Source organism: Marmota marmota, unplaced genomic scaffold (genome assembly GCF_001458135.2).
Source record: "Marmota marmota marmota unplaced genomic scaffold, marMar, whole genome shotgun sequence".
In the NCBI taxonomy this organism is placed as follows: Eukaryota; Metazoa; Chordata; class Mammalia; order Rodentia; family Sciuridae; genus Marmota; species Marmota marmota.
Window position 1 is genome coordinate 1028565 of NW_025999931.1, and position 21905 is coordinate 1050469.

The window sequence follows — 21905 nt, forward strand, 5'->3', positions numbered from 1 at the left end:
GGACCATGGTTGAGGATAATAGAACTCCTAAATAATTAATTGGAAAATTTAATTGTACTTTATCTATTGCTATCTCTAGATTATAATTTTTTAATAAGTTTGTAAGTGTGGCATAACATTCCAGCAATATGTTTTTATCTTTATGTGCCAATAATACATCATCCATATAGTGAAATATTTGTAGTTCAGGATTTTGATTTTATATATATATATCCCCTAAGTAGACTTCATCAACAAAATAAAATGACACAGAATCCACATCATTAGAGACAATAGAATATCAATGCATTAGTGATTCCTCCTTTCCTCCTGATACAAAAAGTTTACCTTCATATTTAGTTCCCTTAATGCTTTTGCTCTAGAGAATTTCCATATGGGATTTTATTGATTTGATTATATTCCATGTTGAGGGAACAGATTGTGAAAAACTGAGCTGGACCACCCACTGGATATGACTGGAAGTAATTTCTAGCCAAGTTCAAACTGTTCAGTTTCACAAGACTGCATAAAAGGATCTGTTAAAAAAAAAAAAAACAAGCATAAATCTAAATTAGAACTGAAAAAAAAACTTCATTTGAATAGAACAGCAAATTCCAAACACAAATTCCTCAAGGCCTTACAGGTAAGGATCTACAGAAACAGGTTAGGCTGGTTCTGTGACACTTCCTCCAGATAGTCAATACTCAATTCCAGAAAGCTATTGTCTTGCCTCGTGGAAATTGTGAAGTCAGTGCACTCAGATTTTTCAGATTTCACAAGAAAACAGGAATTTTTTTCCCTTTTTTTGAATTGTTTGGCTTTAGTTTATTTAAATCACTCTATAACACAAAGTACACATTGGTGATTGAGAAGTATCACAAGGTGGCTAGTTTGAGAGTGCTATGCCACTTACTGTAACAAATCCTATATAGGGTTTAGTTATATAAATATCTAAATTAGTATTAAGATTAACATTAGTATTAAGATTAAGCTGGAGTTGTAGCTCAGTAGTAGAATACTTGCCTTGCACACATGAGACCCTGAGTTTGATCCTCAGCAGCATGTAAAAATAAATAAATAAAAATAAATAGTAAAAAAAAAAACATAATTCCTGTCACAGTATAAATCATTATTCAATAATTTAATGGTTCTTTAGGAATACTAAATTCAGAAGCTGATTATACTTCTTGATATAGTATAACACATTCCTTTTTATATGGTAAAATTTGAAGGAATACAAGTACCTATTAAGCAAGTACTTACTAAACACATAAACTCATATGTCCCTACTTTAGTTTCCCACCACATAAAGAAACTAAGTGTGTAAATATAAATAAATATCTGCCTTTAAGAACATTAAACATTTTTAGAGATATAAAGTTTTGAATCAATCTTGCCTTATCATTTAATAGCTTGTGATTTGGAGCAAACTATTTTTCTTTCTTCTTTTCTCTCTTTATTTTCTGGTACTGGGGATTGAACCCAGGGTTCCTCCACCTATGAGCTATACCCTTGGCATTTTTCTTTGCAATTATCTTAGAGTTTCACTAAGTTGCCTAGGCTAGCCTTGAACTTGTGATTCTACTTCAGCCTTCTAAGTAGCTGAGATTGCAGGTGGGCACCACTATTCCTGTTTGGGTAAACTGTTGTATTAATACTTGGTTTATTCACTTTTGAAAGGATAATGCCTACTTTATGGGTTGTAGTGAAGATACTGGAGACAAAATACACAAACAGTTTTACCATACCTAACATATAATAACTGCTAGAATTTTAAAACCCATATTTAATTCCAAAGTAAAGAAGAAATACTCGAATAACTAGAAATGGAGAAAATAGACTGCAATAAAATTTTGAAGGATCAAAAAAGAAATAATAATTCAGAACAGGAAAAAATCCCAATCTAGATTAAACAAAAATATAAACAAAAAGAAACAATGCCTATTGAGAGTATGTGGGTTTAAAATACCATTCAAAATTCAGCTGTCTGTCCTCCATGAAGGTTTGGTACCTGAGATGTCAGTTATGGCAATATAAAAGGAAGGAAGAAAATAACTATAGAATTGAAAGTGAATTATCTATTTAGTAAATATTTGATTTTCACACTAAACATTAAAAAAATCTATCCTTAGCATCTATTTTTGCACACAGACAAAATGTGAGCACAAGAACAGTGCTTAAGAAAACCTTACATGACATTTCAAGAAAAATGTCTTTAATCTGCTTTATCAGAAACAAGTTTTATTGAGATTCATTGCAAAAATGTTATTCTTAAAACTGACTTAAACTGCAAACTGATATTCTTCTATGACAAAATATTGATATTTGATTATACTAAGAGTACAAGAAGACTTCTCTAAAAACACATTTTTTAAAAAAATTTGTAGTTGTAAGTGGATAGAATGCCTTTATTTTATTTATTTTATTTTTATATGGTACTGAGGATTGAACCCAATGCCTCACACATGCTAGGAGGCAAGTGCTCTGCCACTGAGCTACAGCCCCAACCCTCTTCCATGCATTACTTATATCACACTGTGAAACATAGATGTTTATCTTTCCTTTACAGTCACATATATTTGGATTCCTATCTTAGGTCTTCTACTCATCAATTTTGCCAACTTTGGTAATTTGATTAGATAATATCTCTCCCATATTTTCAAAAAAAATGTTTATGGTAACAAATTTGACTAAAATAAAACCCTCTGTCTTTTCCCGCTATCTATTCAATAAGAATATTCCCAACAAATCGTAGGGAGATACTGAATATAAAATAATACATGTAGAGCTCCTAGCTTCATGTCTGAGCATATGTGCTTAAAGTTATAGTTCCATTTCCTTATGAGTATTTAATCTTGCTAAGTGAAATATGCCAGTCTCAAAAATTAAAGAGTCTAATGTTTTCTCTCTCATATGAAGAAGCTAACACAAAATAAGGAAATGAAGGAAGAGAAGATTGGTTTCATAAAATAAAGGAAAGATCAGTAGAATAGAAGGAGATTGAGAGGGAGACTGGAGGGAAGGGAGAGGGGGTATTTTAAAGCAATTTTAAAGTCATGCTATATACATACATAAACATAACATAGGCTATTTCAACTTTATGTATAAGTAGAAAGAACCACTCAAAATTGAAAAAGTACATGAGCAAAAGGAAAATCACTATCATACAGGAAGGAAAATGGGGGAAGCGGCATTGGAAGTAAAGAGGAGGAGCCTGAACTAAAATCGAGTTCCATGCATGAATGAGTTTGTCAAAAGTAACCCAAATGCAGCATATAATTGTAATGGGGTAATGCACACACACACACACACACAAATATATATATATATATGTATATATATATATATAAGCTTCCCCTCACTGACAATAAAACTGGGGCAATATATACACACATATTTAAATTGAATTTCCACTTTTTGAATTTTGATATAGACCCAGTCTTTATACTTATGTATATGGATATATAGTAAAACCAGTCACTCTTAATTAAGCTCACAAACCACGTCCAAATATAATCTCAAAAAGAACTAGTCAATGTGCTAATTACTTACCCTCTTATGGATACAAGTCATTCATTAGCAAGAGGGGTGACATTAAATAAAAGAACCTCATACATTTTGATCATTTGTAAACTACTATGATCAAAGACAAAAACCCAGATATTCTGGTTCTCAGAGCTGTATCTGATATCTATGGATTTACTCCTTATCCCATTCAACCTGTTGCCAACAGAAGTACTCTTTTTTCATAGGTAAGATCCTGTCATGGTAGTCTTAATGAACTGATAAGGAAATGAAGAACCTCTATTTAATTCCAAAGTAAAGAAGAAATACTAGAATAACTAGTCTAGAAACTGCAATGGTGGGAAACTCATTTCCTCTCCACCCACCGATACTACAGATTGAACCCAGGGGCACTCTTACCACTGAGCTAAAATCTCAGCCCTTTTTATTTTTTATTTTTTTAATTTTGAAATAAGGTATCATTAAATTGCCCATGCATGCAATCTTCCTCCCTCAGTCTCTGGAGTAGTTACAAACAAGCACCACTTTTCCTGGTTGAAATTGATCTTTCAACCCTGGCCAAGCTGTTTCATGAAAATTCAGATACACAAATTTACTGTGTGTGTGTGTGTGTGTGTGCCTGTGTGTGTGTGTGTGTGTGTGTTTGTGTATCTACAGTTTTAATCATTAGGGAAGAAAAAAATTTGCAAAAGATCTATCAATCCTTAAGTCCACATTCCATTACTTTCTTAGAATATTATGCTTGAATAAACATAAGCAAACATTTATGGGTAAAATTCCCTTTCATTGTCAAGAAACACAGTTTAAAAGAGAGTTATATTTTACCCAATTACTACCAACACAAAATAAATAAAAAAATTAATATATACAACACAAGCCAAATTAAAAGTAACATTTATGTAACAAAATGAGATTAAACCTGTCTCCCTCTGTACAAAATGAAATTAAACCTCTCTCTCCTCCTCTGTACAAAACTCAAATCAAAGTGGATCAAAAACTTAGGCATTAGAAAAGAGACCCTCTGCTTACTAGAAGAAAAAGTAGGCCCTAGTCTTCATCATGTTGACCAAGGATCTGACTTCCTTAACAAGACCCCTAAAGTGCAAGAAGTAAAAGCAAGAATCAATAAATGGGATAAACTCAAACTAAAACATGTCTTCTCAGCAAAAGAAACAATTAATAGTATAAGGAGAGAACCTAGAGATTGGGAGAATATATTTACTTCATGCACATACAATAAAGCATTAATGTCAAAAAACTTACACAAAAATAACCCAATCAATAAATGGTCTAAGGTACTGAACAGACACTTCTCAGAAGAAATACAATCGACACATATATGACAAAATGTTCAACATCTCTAGCAATTATAGAAAGGCAAATCAAAACTACTCTAAGATTTCATCTCACTCCAGTCAGATTGACAATGATCAAGAATAAAGGCAAGAAGATATGGCAAAGAGATAGTGAAAAAGGAACACTCATACATTGCTTGTGTGACTGTAAATTGGTGAAACTACTATGGAAAGCAGATGGAGATTCCTAAGAAAACTTGAAATAGAACCACCATTTGACCCAGCTATCCTACTCCTTGTTTAATACTCAAAGGATTTGAAATTAGCATACTACAGTGACACAGCCATGTCAATATTTATAGCAGTTCAATTCACAATAGCTAAACTGTGGAACCAATCTAGGTGTCTTTCAATAGATGAATGGCTAAATCAAATACACAATGGAATATTACTCAGCCCTAAAGAAGAATTAAATTATGGCATTTTCCAGTAAATGAATGGAGGTATAGAACATCATGATAAGCAAAATAAGCCAATCCCCATACACCAAAGGCCAAATTTTTCTCTGATATGTTGATGGTGATTCAAAATAAGTAGGGGCACTAGGAAAAATTACTTTAGATTACCTTAGATTAGGTAGATGTGAGTAAAGAGAGGGGAGGGGAGGGGTTAGGGAGATAGGAAGGATGGCACCAACATTATTGCCTTATGTACATATATGTCTGTATTACTAATGTGATTCTATAACATGTAAAATCAAGGCTTTGGCTGTAGCTCAGTGGCAGAGCACTTGCCTGGCACATGTGAGGCACTGGGTTCAATCCTCAGCACCACAGAAAATAAATAAATAAAAATAAAAGTATTGTGTCTGTCACATGGAAAATCAGAAAAATAAATTATACCTACCTATGTATATAAAAGTGCACAAATGCATTCTACTGTCATGGATAACTAATTTAAACTTTTTTCAAAAATTAAAAAGTAATGTTTAAAAATGAAAGATTTTGGTGATTCTGTTATAGTTCAAGCTTTGTCCCAGGGTTTCATAAACTGACTTCCAGACCACTCACGTATAATCGAATCAAGCCTTTATTGAAGCACACCGGTGGTGGCTGACCAGAACATAAAGCTGTTCCCCTGATCAGCTCCAAACAATTGCAAGGGCACTCCTTATAAGCCTGAAAACCGCAAAAGGGATGTTCAGGGGGTCTAGCCAATGCAAGCAAGCCAGGTTACAGAAGCGGGACAGTGCAGTCAAGCGGAGGGAAGCCTAACCAATCACAGTTAGCCCAGTCACCCCAGTTACAGAACCAGAGCCCTGTTACCTAGTTACAGAAACAATACTCCATTAGGTAGTTCTGTGATCTTAAAGGTTTCTATAGCAAAAGGAAAAGAACATCTTGCTCCAGTCATGATTCTTCTACTTGGCATGGTTGTTTTACAGGATGAAGTCATAAAACAAAATGGAGTCACATTTGCTCCTACTATCACAATTCTAATATACTAAATACTTTTAATATTACTGCACTGATAAGGGTAATAATTTGTGTCACATTAGAGTTGCAGCTAACATTAATTTTAATAACAAGTATTATATTCTATCAAGGTAGTTCTTGCCATTTATCATCTTTCTACAGTACATTTTTATAAGGAACTGAGAAAGATAGATGAGATTTAAAACTAGCCATACAGATTTTTCTTAATATTTTTACTTCCATTGTCCAAAATGACATAAGAATGATTTAGACAGTGCTACAGGGAACTATAGCACACTAATTTTCCTTCTGATTTTTTTATATTAAAAAAGCTTTCCTGTATCCTTTCTTTCCTCTTTTGAATTCTATTTTAGTGGTATCTATATAGGATGCTTGTTATTTAAAAAATTTCAGTCACCAAATTATGTCCCCAGCTATAAACATTGGTTAGTTTTCCCTAAATTATCTTGAAGGTTTATTTCAATCCAGTCATGTTTTCTGTCATCCAATTCTTACCTCTGGTAAAGCAGAAATGTTATTGTTCTCCAAATTTAAGTCTTCAAGTGCACTGCATTTTGCTAGTGATCTGAGTATTTTTGATAGTCTATTGTATCTCAGACCAACTCGATATAAATGAGACAGGTTGCCTGAAAATATAAAATGAACCTCTTTACTGTCACAGGATATCCACTGGATTACAATATTCTTATCTTCTAGAACCAAGGAATTTGTATAAGAAAAAATAATCAAATATGCAGCTATACTTTGTTAAATATCCTATTGAAAATTATTGTCATCTTTTAACAATTTAATCTTTAGAACCAACTTGTGACAAGAAGTTACACAGATTGGGCATCTCTAATGTGAAAATCTGAAGTGCTCCAAGATCAATAACTTTCTGAGCACCATACACAAATACATCTACATTAATGAAATCTAAGCAAATCCTGCTTAAGAACATATTAGCCACTAATGAGTACATTAAAAATAGTGCTTTATTTTCCAGTCATGTTCTAGTTTTATTGTCAGTATGAGAATACACATGAGCTACACAGATGGATATAATGACATCTACTATCATAAAAGATTCAAATCAAATTAAACTTACCAAACAACATATATAAGAAAAAAGTTTCTTTGATATAACTGTTGCTATGACATTATTACATAGGATAGGTTAAAATGTGAGATGTTGCCTTTACTTTTAAATTTTCTTTTCCAATGTTAAAAGACATAGAAATGATTGTCTGGTCTCTAGGTCACACTTATGTTTTTAGTGAAAAATACTTGAGGGCTTTCAATTTTCAGAACCTTCTAGTATCTGTCCATTTCTTTCTTTTTGGTTTGATCATTTTTTAAAAAAATTGTTGTATGATAAACTTTCTTTTTGATGTTTATAATGCTTGCATAAATGGATGATAGCATACATTCAGTTGACAGCATAAATTAAGCCTTGGAACTTAAGAGGACTGTCATTATGCTTCATAACCTTCTTTCAGTCATTCATTGGTTTCTTTCCCACTTGCTGAAGAAAGTTATATGAAAATGATTAATTGGTACAGTTTTACTTTCTACATTTATAAAAATTAGTCATTGACAGTAAAAAAAATCTCATGTGTCTATACTATAAATCTAGTCAACTATAATGTAGAAAAGCAGCAATCATCTCAGTTCTTCCAACTATAACTATTGTTAGGCTCATGCACATCACTTTCCTTCAACAGGGTTTGTAAACTGAGCCAAAAAGTATTCTGGTGTCAATTAAGCAATATTCCAACAGGCATAAAATAGTATACAAAAATCAAGATTAAAAACTACCACTTAGGAAATATTAAGTGTGTTTTGTCTTTAATGTATCTTCTCAATTAACTAAGGAAATTCACTAGCATCTTTTTGATGACACTCTGTAAACTGCATCCATTTTGAAGGGGAGATAGGAAAGGAGGGCTTGGGTGCATTTTCAAAGCTCCAGAGAAGTTAGTGGTTAGTAATACAGGCAAAAATATTTACTATTGTGATCACTGCATTACGACACTGAGAAGAGTAAAATATGTGTTGGCCAAAAGTAAAACAATCTATGACTAAGCATGTTAAGTTGTATGTACATTAGCAAAAATGGAGACAATCTAAATGTTCAACAGAAAAAGAATGTTTAAATTGGAGGCATCACCATAGAATAGAAAAACCAAAGTGTACTTATGTGACAATGGGCAAGTTGTTAACTTTTCTGAACATGCTATATTGCTGAGCCACAACCCCACCTCATGACAACATTCTTTAACCCAAGGAAAAAATATTATAGCAGCTGCTATTTGACTAGCATCAACTCTTCAAGACAGCAGTTGGGTATTTATTTTTTTTCATAATAAGTTACACTTTTGAAGTTCTAAGCTAGCAGCAAGGGTAAAGGAACAGAATCAAAAAATACATTTCTATTAAGTTTGTGAATACTGTTTCAGGTATATCAATCTTCTCCAAGAGATGACAGGGAGAATCTCAAAAGTCAATTAAGACTGCTGAGATGTATAACAGATCATGATTCGAAGGTTCAAATTTGCACCAAAACTCAGGCTTCTGCTACATGATACAGGAGACAGGAATGATGAAAAAAAGAGAAAAAAAATATTCCAATAAACACTGTAAAGAAGAAATAACTGTGATTCGTAAAATTTTGAAAACATAGTATTATTAACTTCCTTTACTCAAAATAGGAATGGTACTATATTCTCTGACCACTAGCAAATCATATAAAATAAGGGCAATATTATTCTTAGACTTTATTGATCTCTAAAATATTACCTGACCTTGAAGAAAACGTTACACATGAAGCCATGTGTTTTTGATATGTCGTCTGAATTACAAGATATTTATAATGAAGATAAATGTTTTCATATTCATAATATAAATTAAAATCAGAAGAATCATTTGTAATAAAAAAGAAACATGGAATGATTAAGGAAACCAAGACAGAGAAGGATACATAAAGAAGTTACTTTGTGTCAAAGGAAGTGAACCCAAAGGACCCTCATCCGACTTTCTGGGAGATTTTCCCATCTAGCCCCATCTACGCTCTCTCTGTGGGCCAAACCTTTCTTTTAGTGCTCTGATTGCATCACCCACGGGTTACTAGTCAATAAGGATACAAATACATGCTCAAAAATACAAAACAAGAATATATTGTTAAAATGATAGAATGGATAGGGTCGATTGCTTACCAAGCCCCATGTATCCATTTGATGAACTGTATGAATAAGAAAATTATATAAATGTTTAGGAGAAAGGAGGCCTAAGCAGAGATACAATAAATATAAAGACCCTGAGGCAAGAATTTGCTTGATAAGCTCAAGTACCAATGGTATATAGCATCCAAAATATTCCAAGAATTATACAGTTTCAAAAATTAGAAAATCCTAAAATTCCACTAAGAGATTGTTAGAGCTAACAAACAAATTTAACAAATTAGCAGGATACAAATCCAAAATACAAAGATCATTTGCTTTCCTATATACCAACAATGAATCCACAGAGAAAAAAAATCATAAAACAATCTCACTCACAATAGACTTTAAAACAAACAAACAAACAAAAAACAAAAAAAAAGCCACCAACTGACCAACTTAGGAATAAATCTAACCTCTACAATGAAAATTATAGAATATTGAAGAAATTGAAGACCCCAGAAGATGGAAAGACCTCCTATGTTCATGGATAGACAAAATATTATTAAAATGATCCTACTCCAACAAGCAGAATATAGGTTCAATACAACCCCCATCAAAATAGCAATAACATTAATCATAGAACTAGAAAAAAATTACTAAAATTCGTTTGGAAGAATAGAAGACCCAGAATAGGAAAAGCAATGCTTAGCCAACAAAGCAATGCTTTAGGCATCATAATAAATGACTTCAAAATGTACTACAGAACTACAGTAACAAAAACTGCATTGTATTGGCATAAAAAGAGACATAGATCAATGGTACAGAATAGAAGACACAGAGACAAACCCACAGTCATCTGATACTTCAAAAAGGTGATAAAACATATATTAGAGAAAAGATAACCTTTTTAACACTTGGTTGTGGGAAGAATGAAACTAGACCCTTATGTCACACCCTGCCAAAAAACAACTCAAAATGGATCAAAATCCTAAGAATTAGACCAGAAACTGCAACTCGTAGAAGAAAATATAGGGTCAACACTCCAGCTTTTAGACACAGTCAATAACTTTCTCAATAGAACCCCAAAGCCTTAGGGAATAGTACAAAGAGTTAATAAATGGGACAATATCAAATTTAAAAGCTTCTGATCAGCAAAGGCAACAATTAGGAATGTAATGAGAGAAAGTACACACCTGAGAGAGAATCACTGCTGTTCTCCTGAAATAGTGTTAATAGCTAAAATAAGAACTCCAAAAACCTAACAAAATAACCCCAAATAACCCTCCTAATAGGTAAATAGATACTTCTCAAAAGAAGAAGTACAAATGGCTAACAAAGTGCATGAAAAAAATTTTGAACACCTTTAAAAACTAGGGAATGCAATACAAACTACACTGAGACTTGATCTCATGGCAGTCATGGGCAGGTACAGTATAGAATGCTTGTAACCCAACTGACTCCAGAGGCTGAGACAAGGAATTCACAAGTTCTTGGTCAGCCTCACTGATTTATTGAAACCCCACCTCAAAATATAAAAAGGATTGGGGTTACAGCCTCAGTGGTAAGTGCCCTTGGATTCAATTCCAAAAACAAATAAAAAACAAAAAACACCCAACAAGAACAAAAAATCAAAATACAAAAGTTAATAAATACTGGAGATGATGTCGAGAAAAGAAGAAACTTTTACATTGTTGGTGGGATTGCAGATTAGTACAACCACTATGGAAACCAGTATGATGGGGCCACAAAATCTAGGCATGGAAACACTGTATGACCCAATTGTACAATTCTCATCAGTACTTTTTCTCAAAGAATTAAAGTCATTAAAGCTTTAATATATGATCCATGTATACTCACATTTATAGGCAGCACAATTCATAATAGCCAAACTATGGAGTCAGCTGGCTGTTCATCAACAGGTAAATGGATAAAGAAAATGTGGTATGTGTTCACAGAGGAGATTTATTCAGCCATATAGAAGAATAAAATGTATAATTTGCAGGAAAAAAATAGATGGAATTAAGTAAGACCATTAGGTTAAGCAAAATAAGCCAAATTCAAAAGGTCCAAGGTTGAATGTTTTCTCTCATCTGTGGGAGCTAGAATAAAAAAGGAAAAAGGAAAAAAGAAAGAGTTAGGGAATGGGATCAATTAAAATCAAGACAATAGAGGAAAGGGACAAGGCTGTGGGAGGCCTGAGGAGCCGGGTAGTGATAACTGGCCAAATTATATTGTTATATCCTGTGCAAGAACAAATATGTTACAACAAATTCCATCATAATCTACAACTAAGATCCATCAATAAAAAATGAGGAAAGAGAAATAGAAATACACAGTGACTAAGCACCAATGAGAAGAACCTAACTTTTAAACATTTTGAGTATGTTAACTTTTGTTTATTGTGTCTAATCTGCATAAATAGTAATTAATTTTTCTGTTTCTCTTTTGAAAACTAAACAAGATTTTGTATTTGATGATAAAAGTTATTTTCTGAAAATGGAATTCCACTGACATTATCATGCTGAGATTCCACATTATTTTTCCCTTTACCATCCCAATTAGTTGGTTGTTCAAAGTAAACTTAAAGACATATATTTCAATGTAAGAACATAGAACAAATTAAAAATGTAATTCTGTATTCAAAAAGTATACTGAAATAAATATTGAATATACATGTTGAGTTGACCCATAGCATACCAGGGACACGAATCCTTGGGAAAAAACACTAGGAGATAAAATCTGGTTTTTGATTTTCAGAAATAAAGAATAATCTTTGAGTGGCCAGGCAAATAGATTAAATCATTTATAATGAAAAATACTGGACTGGCCTTGTAGTTTTGATCATTCAATCCCAAAGAACAGAAAAACTACCTCTTAGTTCTACTAAGATCCTCAAGAAAAGGAAGTCAAATGCAAAGACTGTTCAACCTGTTCAAGTAAAAAGGTCACAAACACAATAACAATAGACACACTAGTGTTCCCATAAACTATGTTTGAAAAACTTCTACAAGGATTGACTTTAACTAAAAGAAAACTGACTAAAGCAACTGTGGTAACAGTCCTGCTGATGACCATTAAGACTGAAACAAAAATGAAGATTAGGGATTAGCACAGCAGTGTATGTTACCTGTCCAGACATTATAAAAATTACAAGAATAATAGACCCCAAAAGGCAGGAAGTAGAATAAATTCACTGATTGCCTCATCTGCACAACTGTTCATGACTGACATTTACAAAACACGTGACTCAAATGTAGAATATACATTCAATTGCATACAGAATATTTAACAAGATAGACCACATACTGCACCATAAATTTTGAATACATTAAAAATGATTCAAGTCATACAAAGTCATGCTTTTCCCCACATTGAATAAAATTATAAATCAATAACAGAAAGAAGGAACACATGGTATATAAAAATGTGTGAGGTGCTAACTAAATCAAACCTTAAAGGGAATGTCATAGCACTATATATCTTTATAAAAAAGAAGGAAGGTATAAATCAATGACCTCAAACTCCTACCATGAGAAACTAGAAATATAGCAAATAAAATTCAGAGTAAGCAGATGAAAGGGAATAATAAAGTTCAAAATGGAAATCAATGAACTAAACATCAGAGAAATAGGAAAAAATCAATAAAACCTTGAGATGAGCAATAAAACTTACAGTTTTGATAAAGAATATTGGGGAGGGAGAGACAAGACAATTTACCAATATCAGATTCTGTAGTTATTAAATATAAGAAAATGTTATAATTTTATGTCTTTAATAACAACTCAAATGCAATTAACTTATTCCTTAAAAAAACACATGACCAAGTTTGCTCAAGAAGAAAATAATAACCTGAACAACCCTATAACCTTTAAACACATTGGAAGTGCTCTAAAAAGCATTCATATAAAAGAAAACCCCTGCTCCAGACATCTTCAATGGAAAAACTTATCAATAGTAAAGGATAAAATAACGCAAATTTCATATAAATTGTTCCAAAAACAAAAGAGGAACTTACTATATGTTGGCCAGCAGTATACTTAGATCAAAACTAAACAAAGATGGGTTGTAAAATTTTATATGTGAATATATTATTTCTTCCAATTAAGTCGATGAATATAATTTTTAAAACTAAAGTACCCTTTTTGATTATATTTTTTTCAGAAAGCAATTTTAGTCTTATCCTTATTATCTGGGTTTTTAATCAGGTTTAAGAAATCAGCATATTTTAAAATTATATTTTATAATTTTCTTCATTGGATTACACCAATATTCTCTTTCTAGTACTTCTAGCTTTATTTCTCATAATATAATTTTTCACAGGATTTACATACATTTCCTTCTTTCTGTTCTAGATGTAAAGGGAAATTCTACTTTATCCTATAGATCAATATTTTTGGTGTTTGTGTTCACTATAGTATATAGAATTTTCTATTGAGTTTGATTTGGGAAGCATATTTCTAAGACTTGTATTTTATTCATGTTTCCTTTTTTAATTAGTCTGATCATGTTTTATATACAATACATATTTTCTATGTTTTTTTTTCTTCCAGGATCATTTCTCTTTGTTCATCATTGCCATTTCAGTAGATTTTATTTCTTTTAATTTTTTAAAGTTATAGTTGGACACAATATCTTTATTTTATTTATTTAGTTTTATGTGGTGCTGAGGATCAAACCCAGTGCTTCACACATGCTAGATGAGCATTCTACTACTAAGCCAAAACTCCAGCCCCTTCAATAGATTTTAAAGAAAGAAAATTAAGAAATAGTTGTTCTTATTTCCTACTATATTGAACCATGAATATAAATCTCATATAGAAAATTTATATAAAATATTCACTATGGCTATAAGAACAATTAATTATGAGTTACAGATGATATTGCCTTTCAGAACAACATTTAGAAAATACTTTTAACCCATTACCACTTCAAATAAGAATATGACATAAAGACCCATGACAAGAATTCAGGAAAGCATATGTTCAATGGACAGTATATATAATTAAGTCTCAGCAAGCTTTTCTGAATAGAGTTGTGCCAAATAACTGGATTTTAAAATTCTTTAATAATTTCCTTGGGAGTTAATTCAAACCATATGCTTAAAAAACTCTAAAAACCATCTTGCAAAATAAAAATAAAGAACTAACAAGAACTAAATAATAGACCATAAATAATCAAAAGGCTGAAGAGTTTGAGAGCACTTCTCTAACCTGCAGCTCCAAGGCTGTCATTCTGGAAAGAGTCAAATCTAGGGCCTGAGTGGGACCAATCATGACTACAACCAATAATATAGGTGAATTAGAGATAAAACAGTCCTCTAAATAATCTGTTACACACTTTGTATTACCTAATAGACCATAAAAATATTCAGCTATGAACACAGATTGATTATAGTGGTTCCATTAGGTACCTGCCACAGGCAATCAAAAATCTTTCTAGAGAAAGATAAGACAAACCTACATCTCAAAAAATACAATAGCATCTCTGAAACATTTTTAATGAAATTATATGGATATTTTGCCAAATAAACACTATAGTATTCTTATATTACACTAATAACTGAAAAGCATTATGTTTTTAAAATTACCGTTTGTGTTTGTAGAAATGTTTGGGCTTTTGGAAAAAATCTACATAAATATAGAACATTATCTTGGCAAGCTCAAACTTTTTGCAGTGTGGTGTATGAAGTCTTCAAAACATGTCTTTTCTTACTACTCCCTCAACACTACAAATAAGCAACCTTTAAACTATACTGGCCATGTTCATAAAACTAAACAGCAAAGGCTTTATTTTTAATATTGCCTACTTTAGCAAAGAAGGGACCTCCTTCATGTAATATGCTGAAATAATAATACCAAAAATCCATCATTTTATAATAAGCTATAAATAATAGAGTATATACACGAAACTTAACATTCTTTTAAACCGACTGAGTTAATTTCGTAAAATTTAATTTTATTTTCCTGAAATAGAAAAAGTTTTCAAACACTGTCTTAAAATTCTTATTACTTATATAGTACTTTGATAATTTCTTTAATTTGTGTTACCAAAGTGGATCAAAAATAACCGTTTAAATATCTAGGTTGCTATAAATAATCATCAATATCTTCTTTCTCCTCTCATACCTATAGTATCTGGGAGGTCTAGCAGTTCATTGTGCTGCAAGTCAAGGTTGGTTATGTGTGTGCAGTTTCCAATCTCCTTTGGAAGGTTTTCAAGTAGATTATGAGCTACATCCAGCATAATGAGGTTACATAATTCACCTGTAAATTGACCAAGATAGTGATTTAATAAGCATTATTAAATAATATTTCAGGTAATACTAGGATGCAAGGGAGTAATTTTTATGATTTTGAAACATAACTAGAAATGTAATATTATTACATAGGCAACATTTTTTTTTAAAATGGAAACTCAATGAACATACTTGGATTGTAAGTACAAAATCTGGTTTTCTCCAACATATTTACATTCTTTCTGAAAATATTAAAATTGAACTCAAAATTTGAATCTATTATTTCAAAATTACATCTAATAACATGAAAATATTGCTTGTAAAAGATTACTTTACTAATCTGTGTCATGTGGGGTTTTCTTCTTTTGTCCTGATGATTGAACTCAGGGTCTCACACCTACTAAGAACATATTTTAACACTAGCTACATCCAGGGCTCCATGTCATATATTCAAGTAGCAAATTTAACCACAAATGCTGGATGACATAGTCCAGATTTTAAAAGCTGACAAATTTAGCACAATTATATCAAATACAACTTGAGTTCAGATGGAGACATCCTTTACACCTCAAAATATACATGCTTAATACAGGCATATAATCTGATGTTACATAAATACATATTTTTTTAATAAATAAAAATAACTTCTCAATTTAATAGAACTTTAAAATAATAGACAATGAAGACAAAGCTGGTATGGCTATAATTTCAGACAAAGCAAACTTCAAAGCAAGGAAAATCATCTGGAATACAGAAAACATTACATAATAATAAATGAACAGAATAATTCTAAGACATAGCAATCCTTAGAGCATAAGTACTTCCTCATCTTCACTGTGTCTCTTTGGTGCTTAGTGCAAAGCATTATATTAATTGAAAGAATAAAGATAATTAAGGAAATTTTGGATAATTCTACTCTTATTTCAGAATAAAACTTAAGATCTGTCATCATTTTTTCAAAGACATAATACCTGAAGATGTTTCAATTCCATGATTTGTTTTTAGAATTAGAAATTTAGGAATAAAAGACAAAAATTAGGTAGCTGCAAATATGAATCATTTAATGGAATAAAATATGCCAATTTAAAAAGTTATGTTCAGGGGCTGGGATTGTGGCTCAGCGGTAGAGCTCTCACCTAGCACGGGCTGGGTCCAGGTTCTATCCTCAGCACCACATAAAAATAAAGATATTGTGTGTGTCCATCTACACTTAAAAAAGAAATATTTAAAAAAATTAAAAAGTATGTTCAATTTTTAGTAAAAATGCTGCTTGTATACTCTTAAGAACAAAGTGAAGTTAAATTTAAAATCCTGTTAAATAATTCCTCATTCAACAATAGTATATTAATGTCTAGGTAATTTGATAGCAATGCTATAGAAAGAAACCCTTATAGAATGACTTGTGAATTTAAGTCAAACTTTATAGGACTAAGTGTAGCAGAAAAACAAAACAACAATAACAAAGAAAAGCAATAATATCTCACATTTCTATATAAAAATTCAGCAGTTGGCTGAGCATGGTGGCACATGCCTGTAATACCAGTATCTCAGGAGGCTGAGACCAGAGGACAAAGAGTTCAAAGCCAGCATCAGCAAGGGTGTGGCATTATGCAATTCAGTGAGACCCTGGGTCTAAACAAAATTCAAAATGTGGTGTGGGTGTATCTCACTGGTCATGTGTCCCTGAGTTCAATTCCTCAGGACAACAAAAAAATCAGTATTTGTTTTTCCAAGTCTATATTTCTATCCAACAATAAGCCATAAATGCAGGTCAAATTTTGACAATATGATACTAACAGCAGTCATTCTACAATCTCATTTCTATGGGACCATATGTAATAAATCACTTCCACACAGAAATTCCTGGTAGTATTTTAATACCTCTTGAGCAAACTATACTTACTTCATACATACCGTGTATTACTTGAGAAAGTCTATAACGGATAGTCTTGAGTAATTTAAAGTTAAAATTAATATTTAAGTGTCTAGACTTAAATCTAATAAAACATGTTATCTAAAAGTTTAACTGCATTTTAAAACACAGAACATTATCTCCCTGAAAAGCTCCAGAGCCTAAAATCAGAAAATTTCCTTTATCACTAACAATATCTATACTGAATGCAAGAATGTATTTAATTCATCTTTGCGTATTTTGAATAAACCTTTTACAAAATAAAAGCTTCCCTTTAAAAAATAAAAATATACTTTGTATTTTGATTTTTAAAAACTCTTACAAAAACCACAAAACTGTAACTTTAATTTCACATAATTGATGCCAATAAATTTCTATATTCAAAATATTTCAGAAGTTTTCCCATAATTAAAAATAAAGATAATTCATTTCTTTTTTACTGACTTTACACATCTATATTCATTACTTTTTTCTTACTACCATTCTCTTAAAACATTTCCTCTATTTCCTTACTATTCAGCTTACTATAAAAGACAAGAATGAGTGCTATAGAAATGCTAAGTGTTGGTTTACTACAGATTTCTCTTCTTCTACTTTTCTGTTCTGGATTTTTTTTTGTTTGATGTTTTGATTTCATTTTTGATACAATATGTTGCCCAGGCATATCTGGAAATGTTGGGCTCAAGCCACCTTCCTTGCCACAGCCACCCAAGTAGCTGGGATTATAGGCATGTGGCACCCTGCACAGCTACTATGTTCGATTTTTTTCCTATTCTTTAATTGCATCATATTAGTGATACATTATGATTCGTTCTGATGCAATTATAAATGCATGGAGTATGATTTGCTCCAATTAAGTATAAAATACTTGCCTTTATCCACCCCCTCAGATCCTTTTTCCTTTCCTTTATTGATCTTTCTGCTATTTAAGTACAGTAGTTTTATTTTTTTTTCAATTAATGTCGTGTGGACGTACATGATAATGAGATTCACTCTAGTATAGTAATATTAGAGTTTTAAATAAAAGTATAGGTACTGCCAATTTTTTTTTAAAAAAAGTTTTTCTATTTTCCTATGGCACTTCAGGTTCACAAAGGTATAATATGAAGATCTTTAGAAATACACTAAGTAGAAAGTGATGTGAATTTAAAGCCTTCAGATAAAAAAAAGGAAAGTTAGAGAATGGGCACGTAGAGCCTTAATATATCTAGTATAAATATATTGGTGCTTTGAAAACAGATGACAACTTAACAATTAATCAAACATCTTTCAAATTCAGTTTTCCAATCAAAATCAGAGCTGATTGTGTTTGTAATAAAAGTCTAATTATGTCTATATCCTATCTTACATTTTAATCCTACAAAATAATCTCAAGTCATGTAGTATTAAGCAGATAACAGGGAAAATGGAACTTAGAAACAACTATTAGGAATTTTCTGATATGGAAAAGCACTCAAAAATTATTAAACATAAAAAATAGTAAAATCAATAGTAATAACCCAAAAGTTCTTACCAATTTCAGCAGGTAGTTGTTTTATTTTGTTCTCTCGAATGCTAAGCATTCTAAGTTTTGACAAGTTTTTTTTTATCCTTTTCCACAGTAGTTATGTGATTAAAGCGAAGGTAGAGAGTGGTGAGAGAATCTAATGTATACTCCACTGAAGGAATTTCTCTCAGTTTATTATGCCGTAAATCAAGCAACTGCAGCTTCTTTATGTTATCAAGAGAGTCAGGCAAACTGATAAGTGAATTTTCACTTAGAGCCAGTATCATGAGATTTACTAGACAGCCCACCACTGCTGGGAGAGACTGCAGTTTGTTACTGTATATGTAAAGTTCTGTTAATTGAGTCAAGTGTTCGAGTGATGATGGCAATATGTTCATAGACCTCTTGGATAAGTCCAAACACACTGAATTATCTTCCAGGCATTTATTGAACTCTTTAGTTACTTCTGCATTACTGGATTTTTTTTCCCAGTCCCACGTGCAGGACTTGGCCACTTGATCATATTGTCAACTAAAAAAGCCACCCCTGGTTGGGCAGCACTGGAGACCTTTTTTCCACCTTTGGCATCTTTCCCTTTGGTTTTAGGTTCTTTTTCATGGCTTTCTTTCTCCAAAACTCCAGAGGTCTTTGACATCTTTTCTCTTTCTTTGACTGATGGCACTTTCAGATCTTTCTCTTTAGAGTCTTTTTCTTTCCCAAACTACCACTCATGGTGACTCAAGCTTGAAAAAATATACATTAACTTTTACTTTATTTTCTAGCAATTAAATTCAATGTTGAACAGAAAAAAAAAAATCCTACACAATCAAACAGGTGTTGGCTTGAAAATGTAATCAGCCTGGAGTAACACCCATCTGTCACATGTTGGATCTAAAAGTACTCTGTCCATTTCTGAAAACTCATTCCAACTGGTAAAATGGTGCTGGACAATCAATGATTCATTATAATTCCTGAAATATAATATAGAGAATTAAATTACATTATGTTATAATTAATATGAAGCAAACAGCCTCAGAAAAACAGTCTTTCTGTGAACTTTGCTGTGAAGAGTGGTCACAGATTATGGGAGAACACTGTCTGGGACTGGGGTCTTGGATGACCTTATGGCTGAGGCATGCCTGGTAGACAAGAATGTTTCTTTGCAGAGGTGCAGAATGCCTACCTGCTGTTGTAATGCCCTCCATATGGAGACTCTGTGCTAGAGTTTTATCAACCTCAAATCAAACACACAGCTTCTGGGAATAGAGGAAATCTCTTGCTAGAATACCACAGTGTTCCACCAGTTCCACCTCTCCTGAACCTGCCTACCTAACAGTAAGTTCAGACAATAAACTTTGAGAGCTACACAAAGCTCTTAATGTTCCACACTGCAACTGTGAATTGTGGAATAGTGCATGATGTTGCTAGCCCTATAAACATCTGAGTACAAAGAATAATGCTTCTAGAAGCTTTAACCTGAAAATGAGGCATATATAAATAAAGAATAGTGGCATAATTCATTAGATCTTCTTCTCCTTCAGAGAACAGCACTGCACCAACCCCAGCTTTACCTTCAAAAACATCTGTCTGTATGTGAGTCTTTTTTTTTCTTATCCCTCTTTGTCCCTCACCAGAACCTGCTAGTTTGGCCACACTGGTCACAGGATTTTGCCATCTTCCTATAACTTGATACAGTATTTACTGAACTTTTTAGTCTGTAAAATGAATTGAAAACTTAAAAAATTAATAAGGCAGGTCCTCCCTTCAAGGAATTTGGAATCTGATAGAGGTAAATGATTACAAATCACTCTGTTGTAAAACTTTATGGAAGTTAAAGTGAGAGAAATCACAACGGCAGCTAACATTTATTAAGTGCTAATACAAACAATGAAGAATTTACAAACATTTATATATTTTAAATGGATATATATAACAGCACTATGAGATGAACTATTATCCACATTTTCTACAAAGGGACACTGAAACACAAAAGTACTTTTAGATAACTAGCTTTGTTATCGTGGAAGTGAAAAACAGCCAAAATTTTAAATCAGCATATATCTACAGACTATATTCCTAACCAGCACCCTAAAACTGCTCTACCTGCAACTAATTATAGCTTTAGAAAACAGGAAGGGTTATAAAGTTGATAAAAGAATGGACCAGCAGTGTGGCAAAAGAACAAAAGGAACAAAATTATATAGATGGGAAAAAATTAAAATAAGGGAAAACAGTATTAAACTGTGCACTTTAATAAGCACTCTATTTGATTCTCATACAAGTTAATCAGAGGGATCACCCTTGAGAATCCATGACACAGCAATCTCTAATGATGTCTATATTCTTGGAAAAGTGAAAGATTAATAGCACAGGAAAAGTACAAAAATTCACTGCTGAAGAAATGGTATGGAAAACTTTTGTGGAAAGCATCAGTTCTCCCAAACATTTTTTAAATTTAAAATATACAATTCTTATTTTTAACTCTTGTTAGCTTTAACTGATGATACACATTGCTTGGCATGAATAAGGACTCTGGGTTTGATCCCAAGAACAGGAAAAATTGGAGGCTATGGCCCTTCACCCACAAGTTTAGAGGTTAGACTGTCAGAACACTCAAGACAACTAAGTAACTGGGTAGTGTAGTATATTAATTCCTCATATGAGTGACACAAACTATACAACGTTTGGGACAATCATTATCAGTGAAAACAGCTGAGATGAACTTAGGCTAACTCGCCCATTATTAATGGTGTAGAGTTCAAACAAGGAGAGGTGGGTGGTACATCAGGAAAGGGGAAATTTTGCCTAAAATAAGAATGAATGGGCTTAGTTTGCAT

The 21905-nt window shown here is 32.2% G+C and overlaps 1 protein-coding gene across 1 annotated transcript in view; it reads right to left on the reverse strand.

Annotated features, from left to right (window-relative positions):
• The window catches only part of LOC107160120 (leucine-rich repeat protein SHOC-2-like), a 29169-nt gene extending 8426 nt beyond the window's left edge, over positions 1 to 20743 (reverse strand). The window contains 9 exon segments of the mRNA XM_048800538.1: positions 328 to 368; positions 371 to 515; positions 6791 to 6921; positions 15561 to 15698; positions 19096 to 19168; positions 19170 to 19556; positions 19559 to 19789; positions 19970 to 20039; positions 20700 to 20743. Of these exon segments, the coding sequence (XP_048656495.1) occupies positions 328 to 368; positions 371 to 515; positions 6791 to 6921; positions 15561 to 15698; positions 19096 to 19168; positions 19170 to 19556; positions 19559 to 19789; positions 19970 to 20039; positions 20700 to 20743 (1260 nt within the window).
• Between the last annotated feature and the right edge of the window lie 1162 nt (positions 20744 to 21905).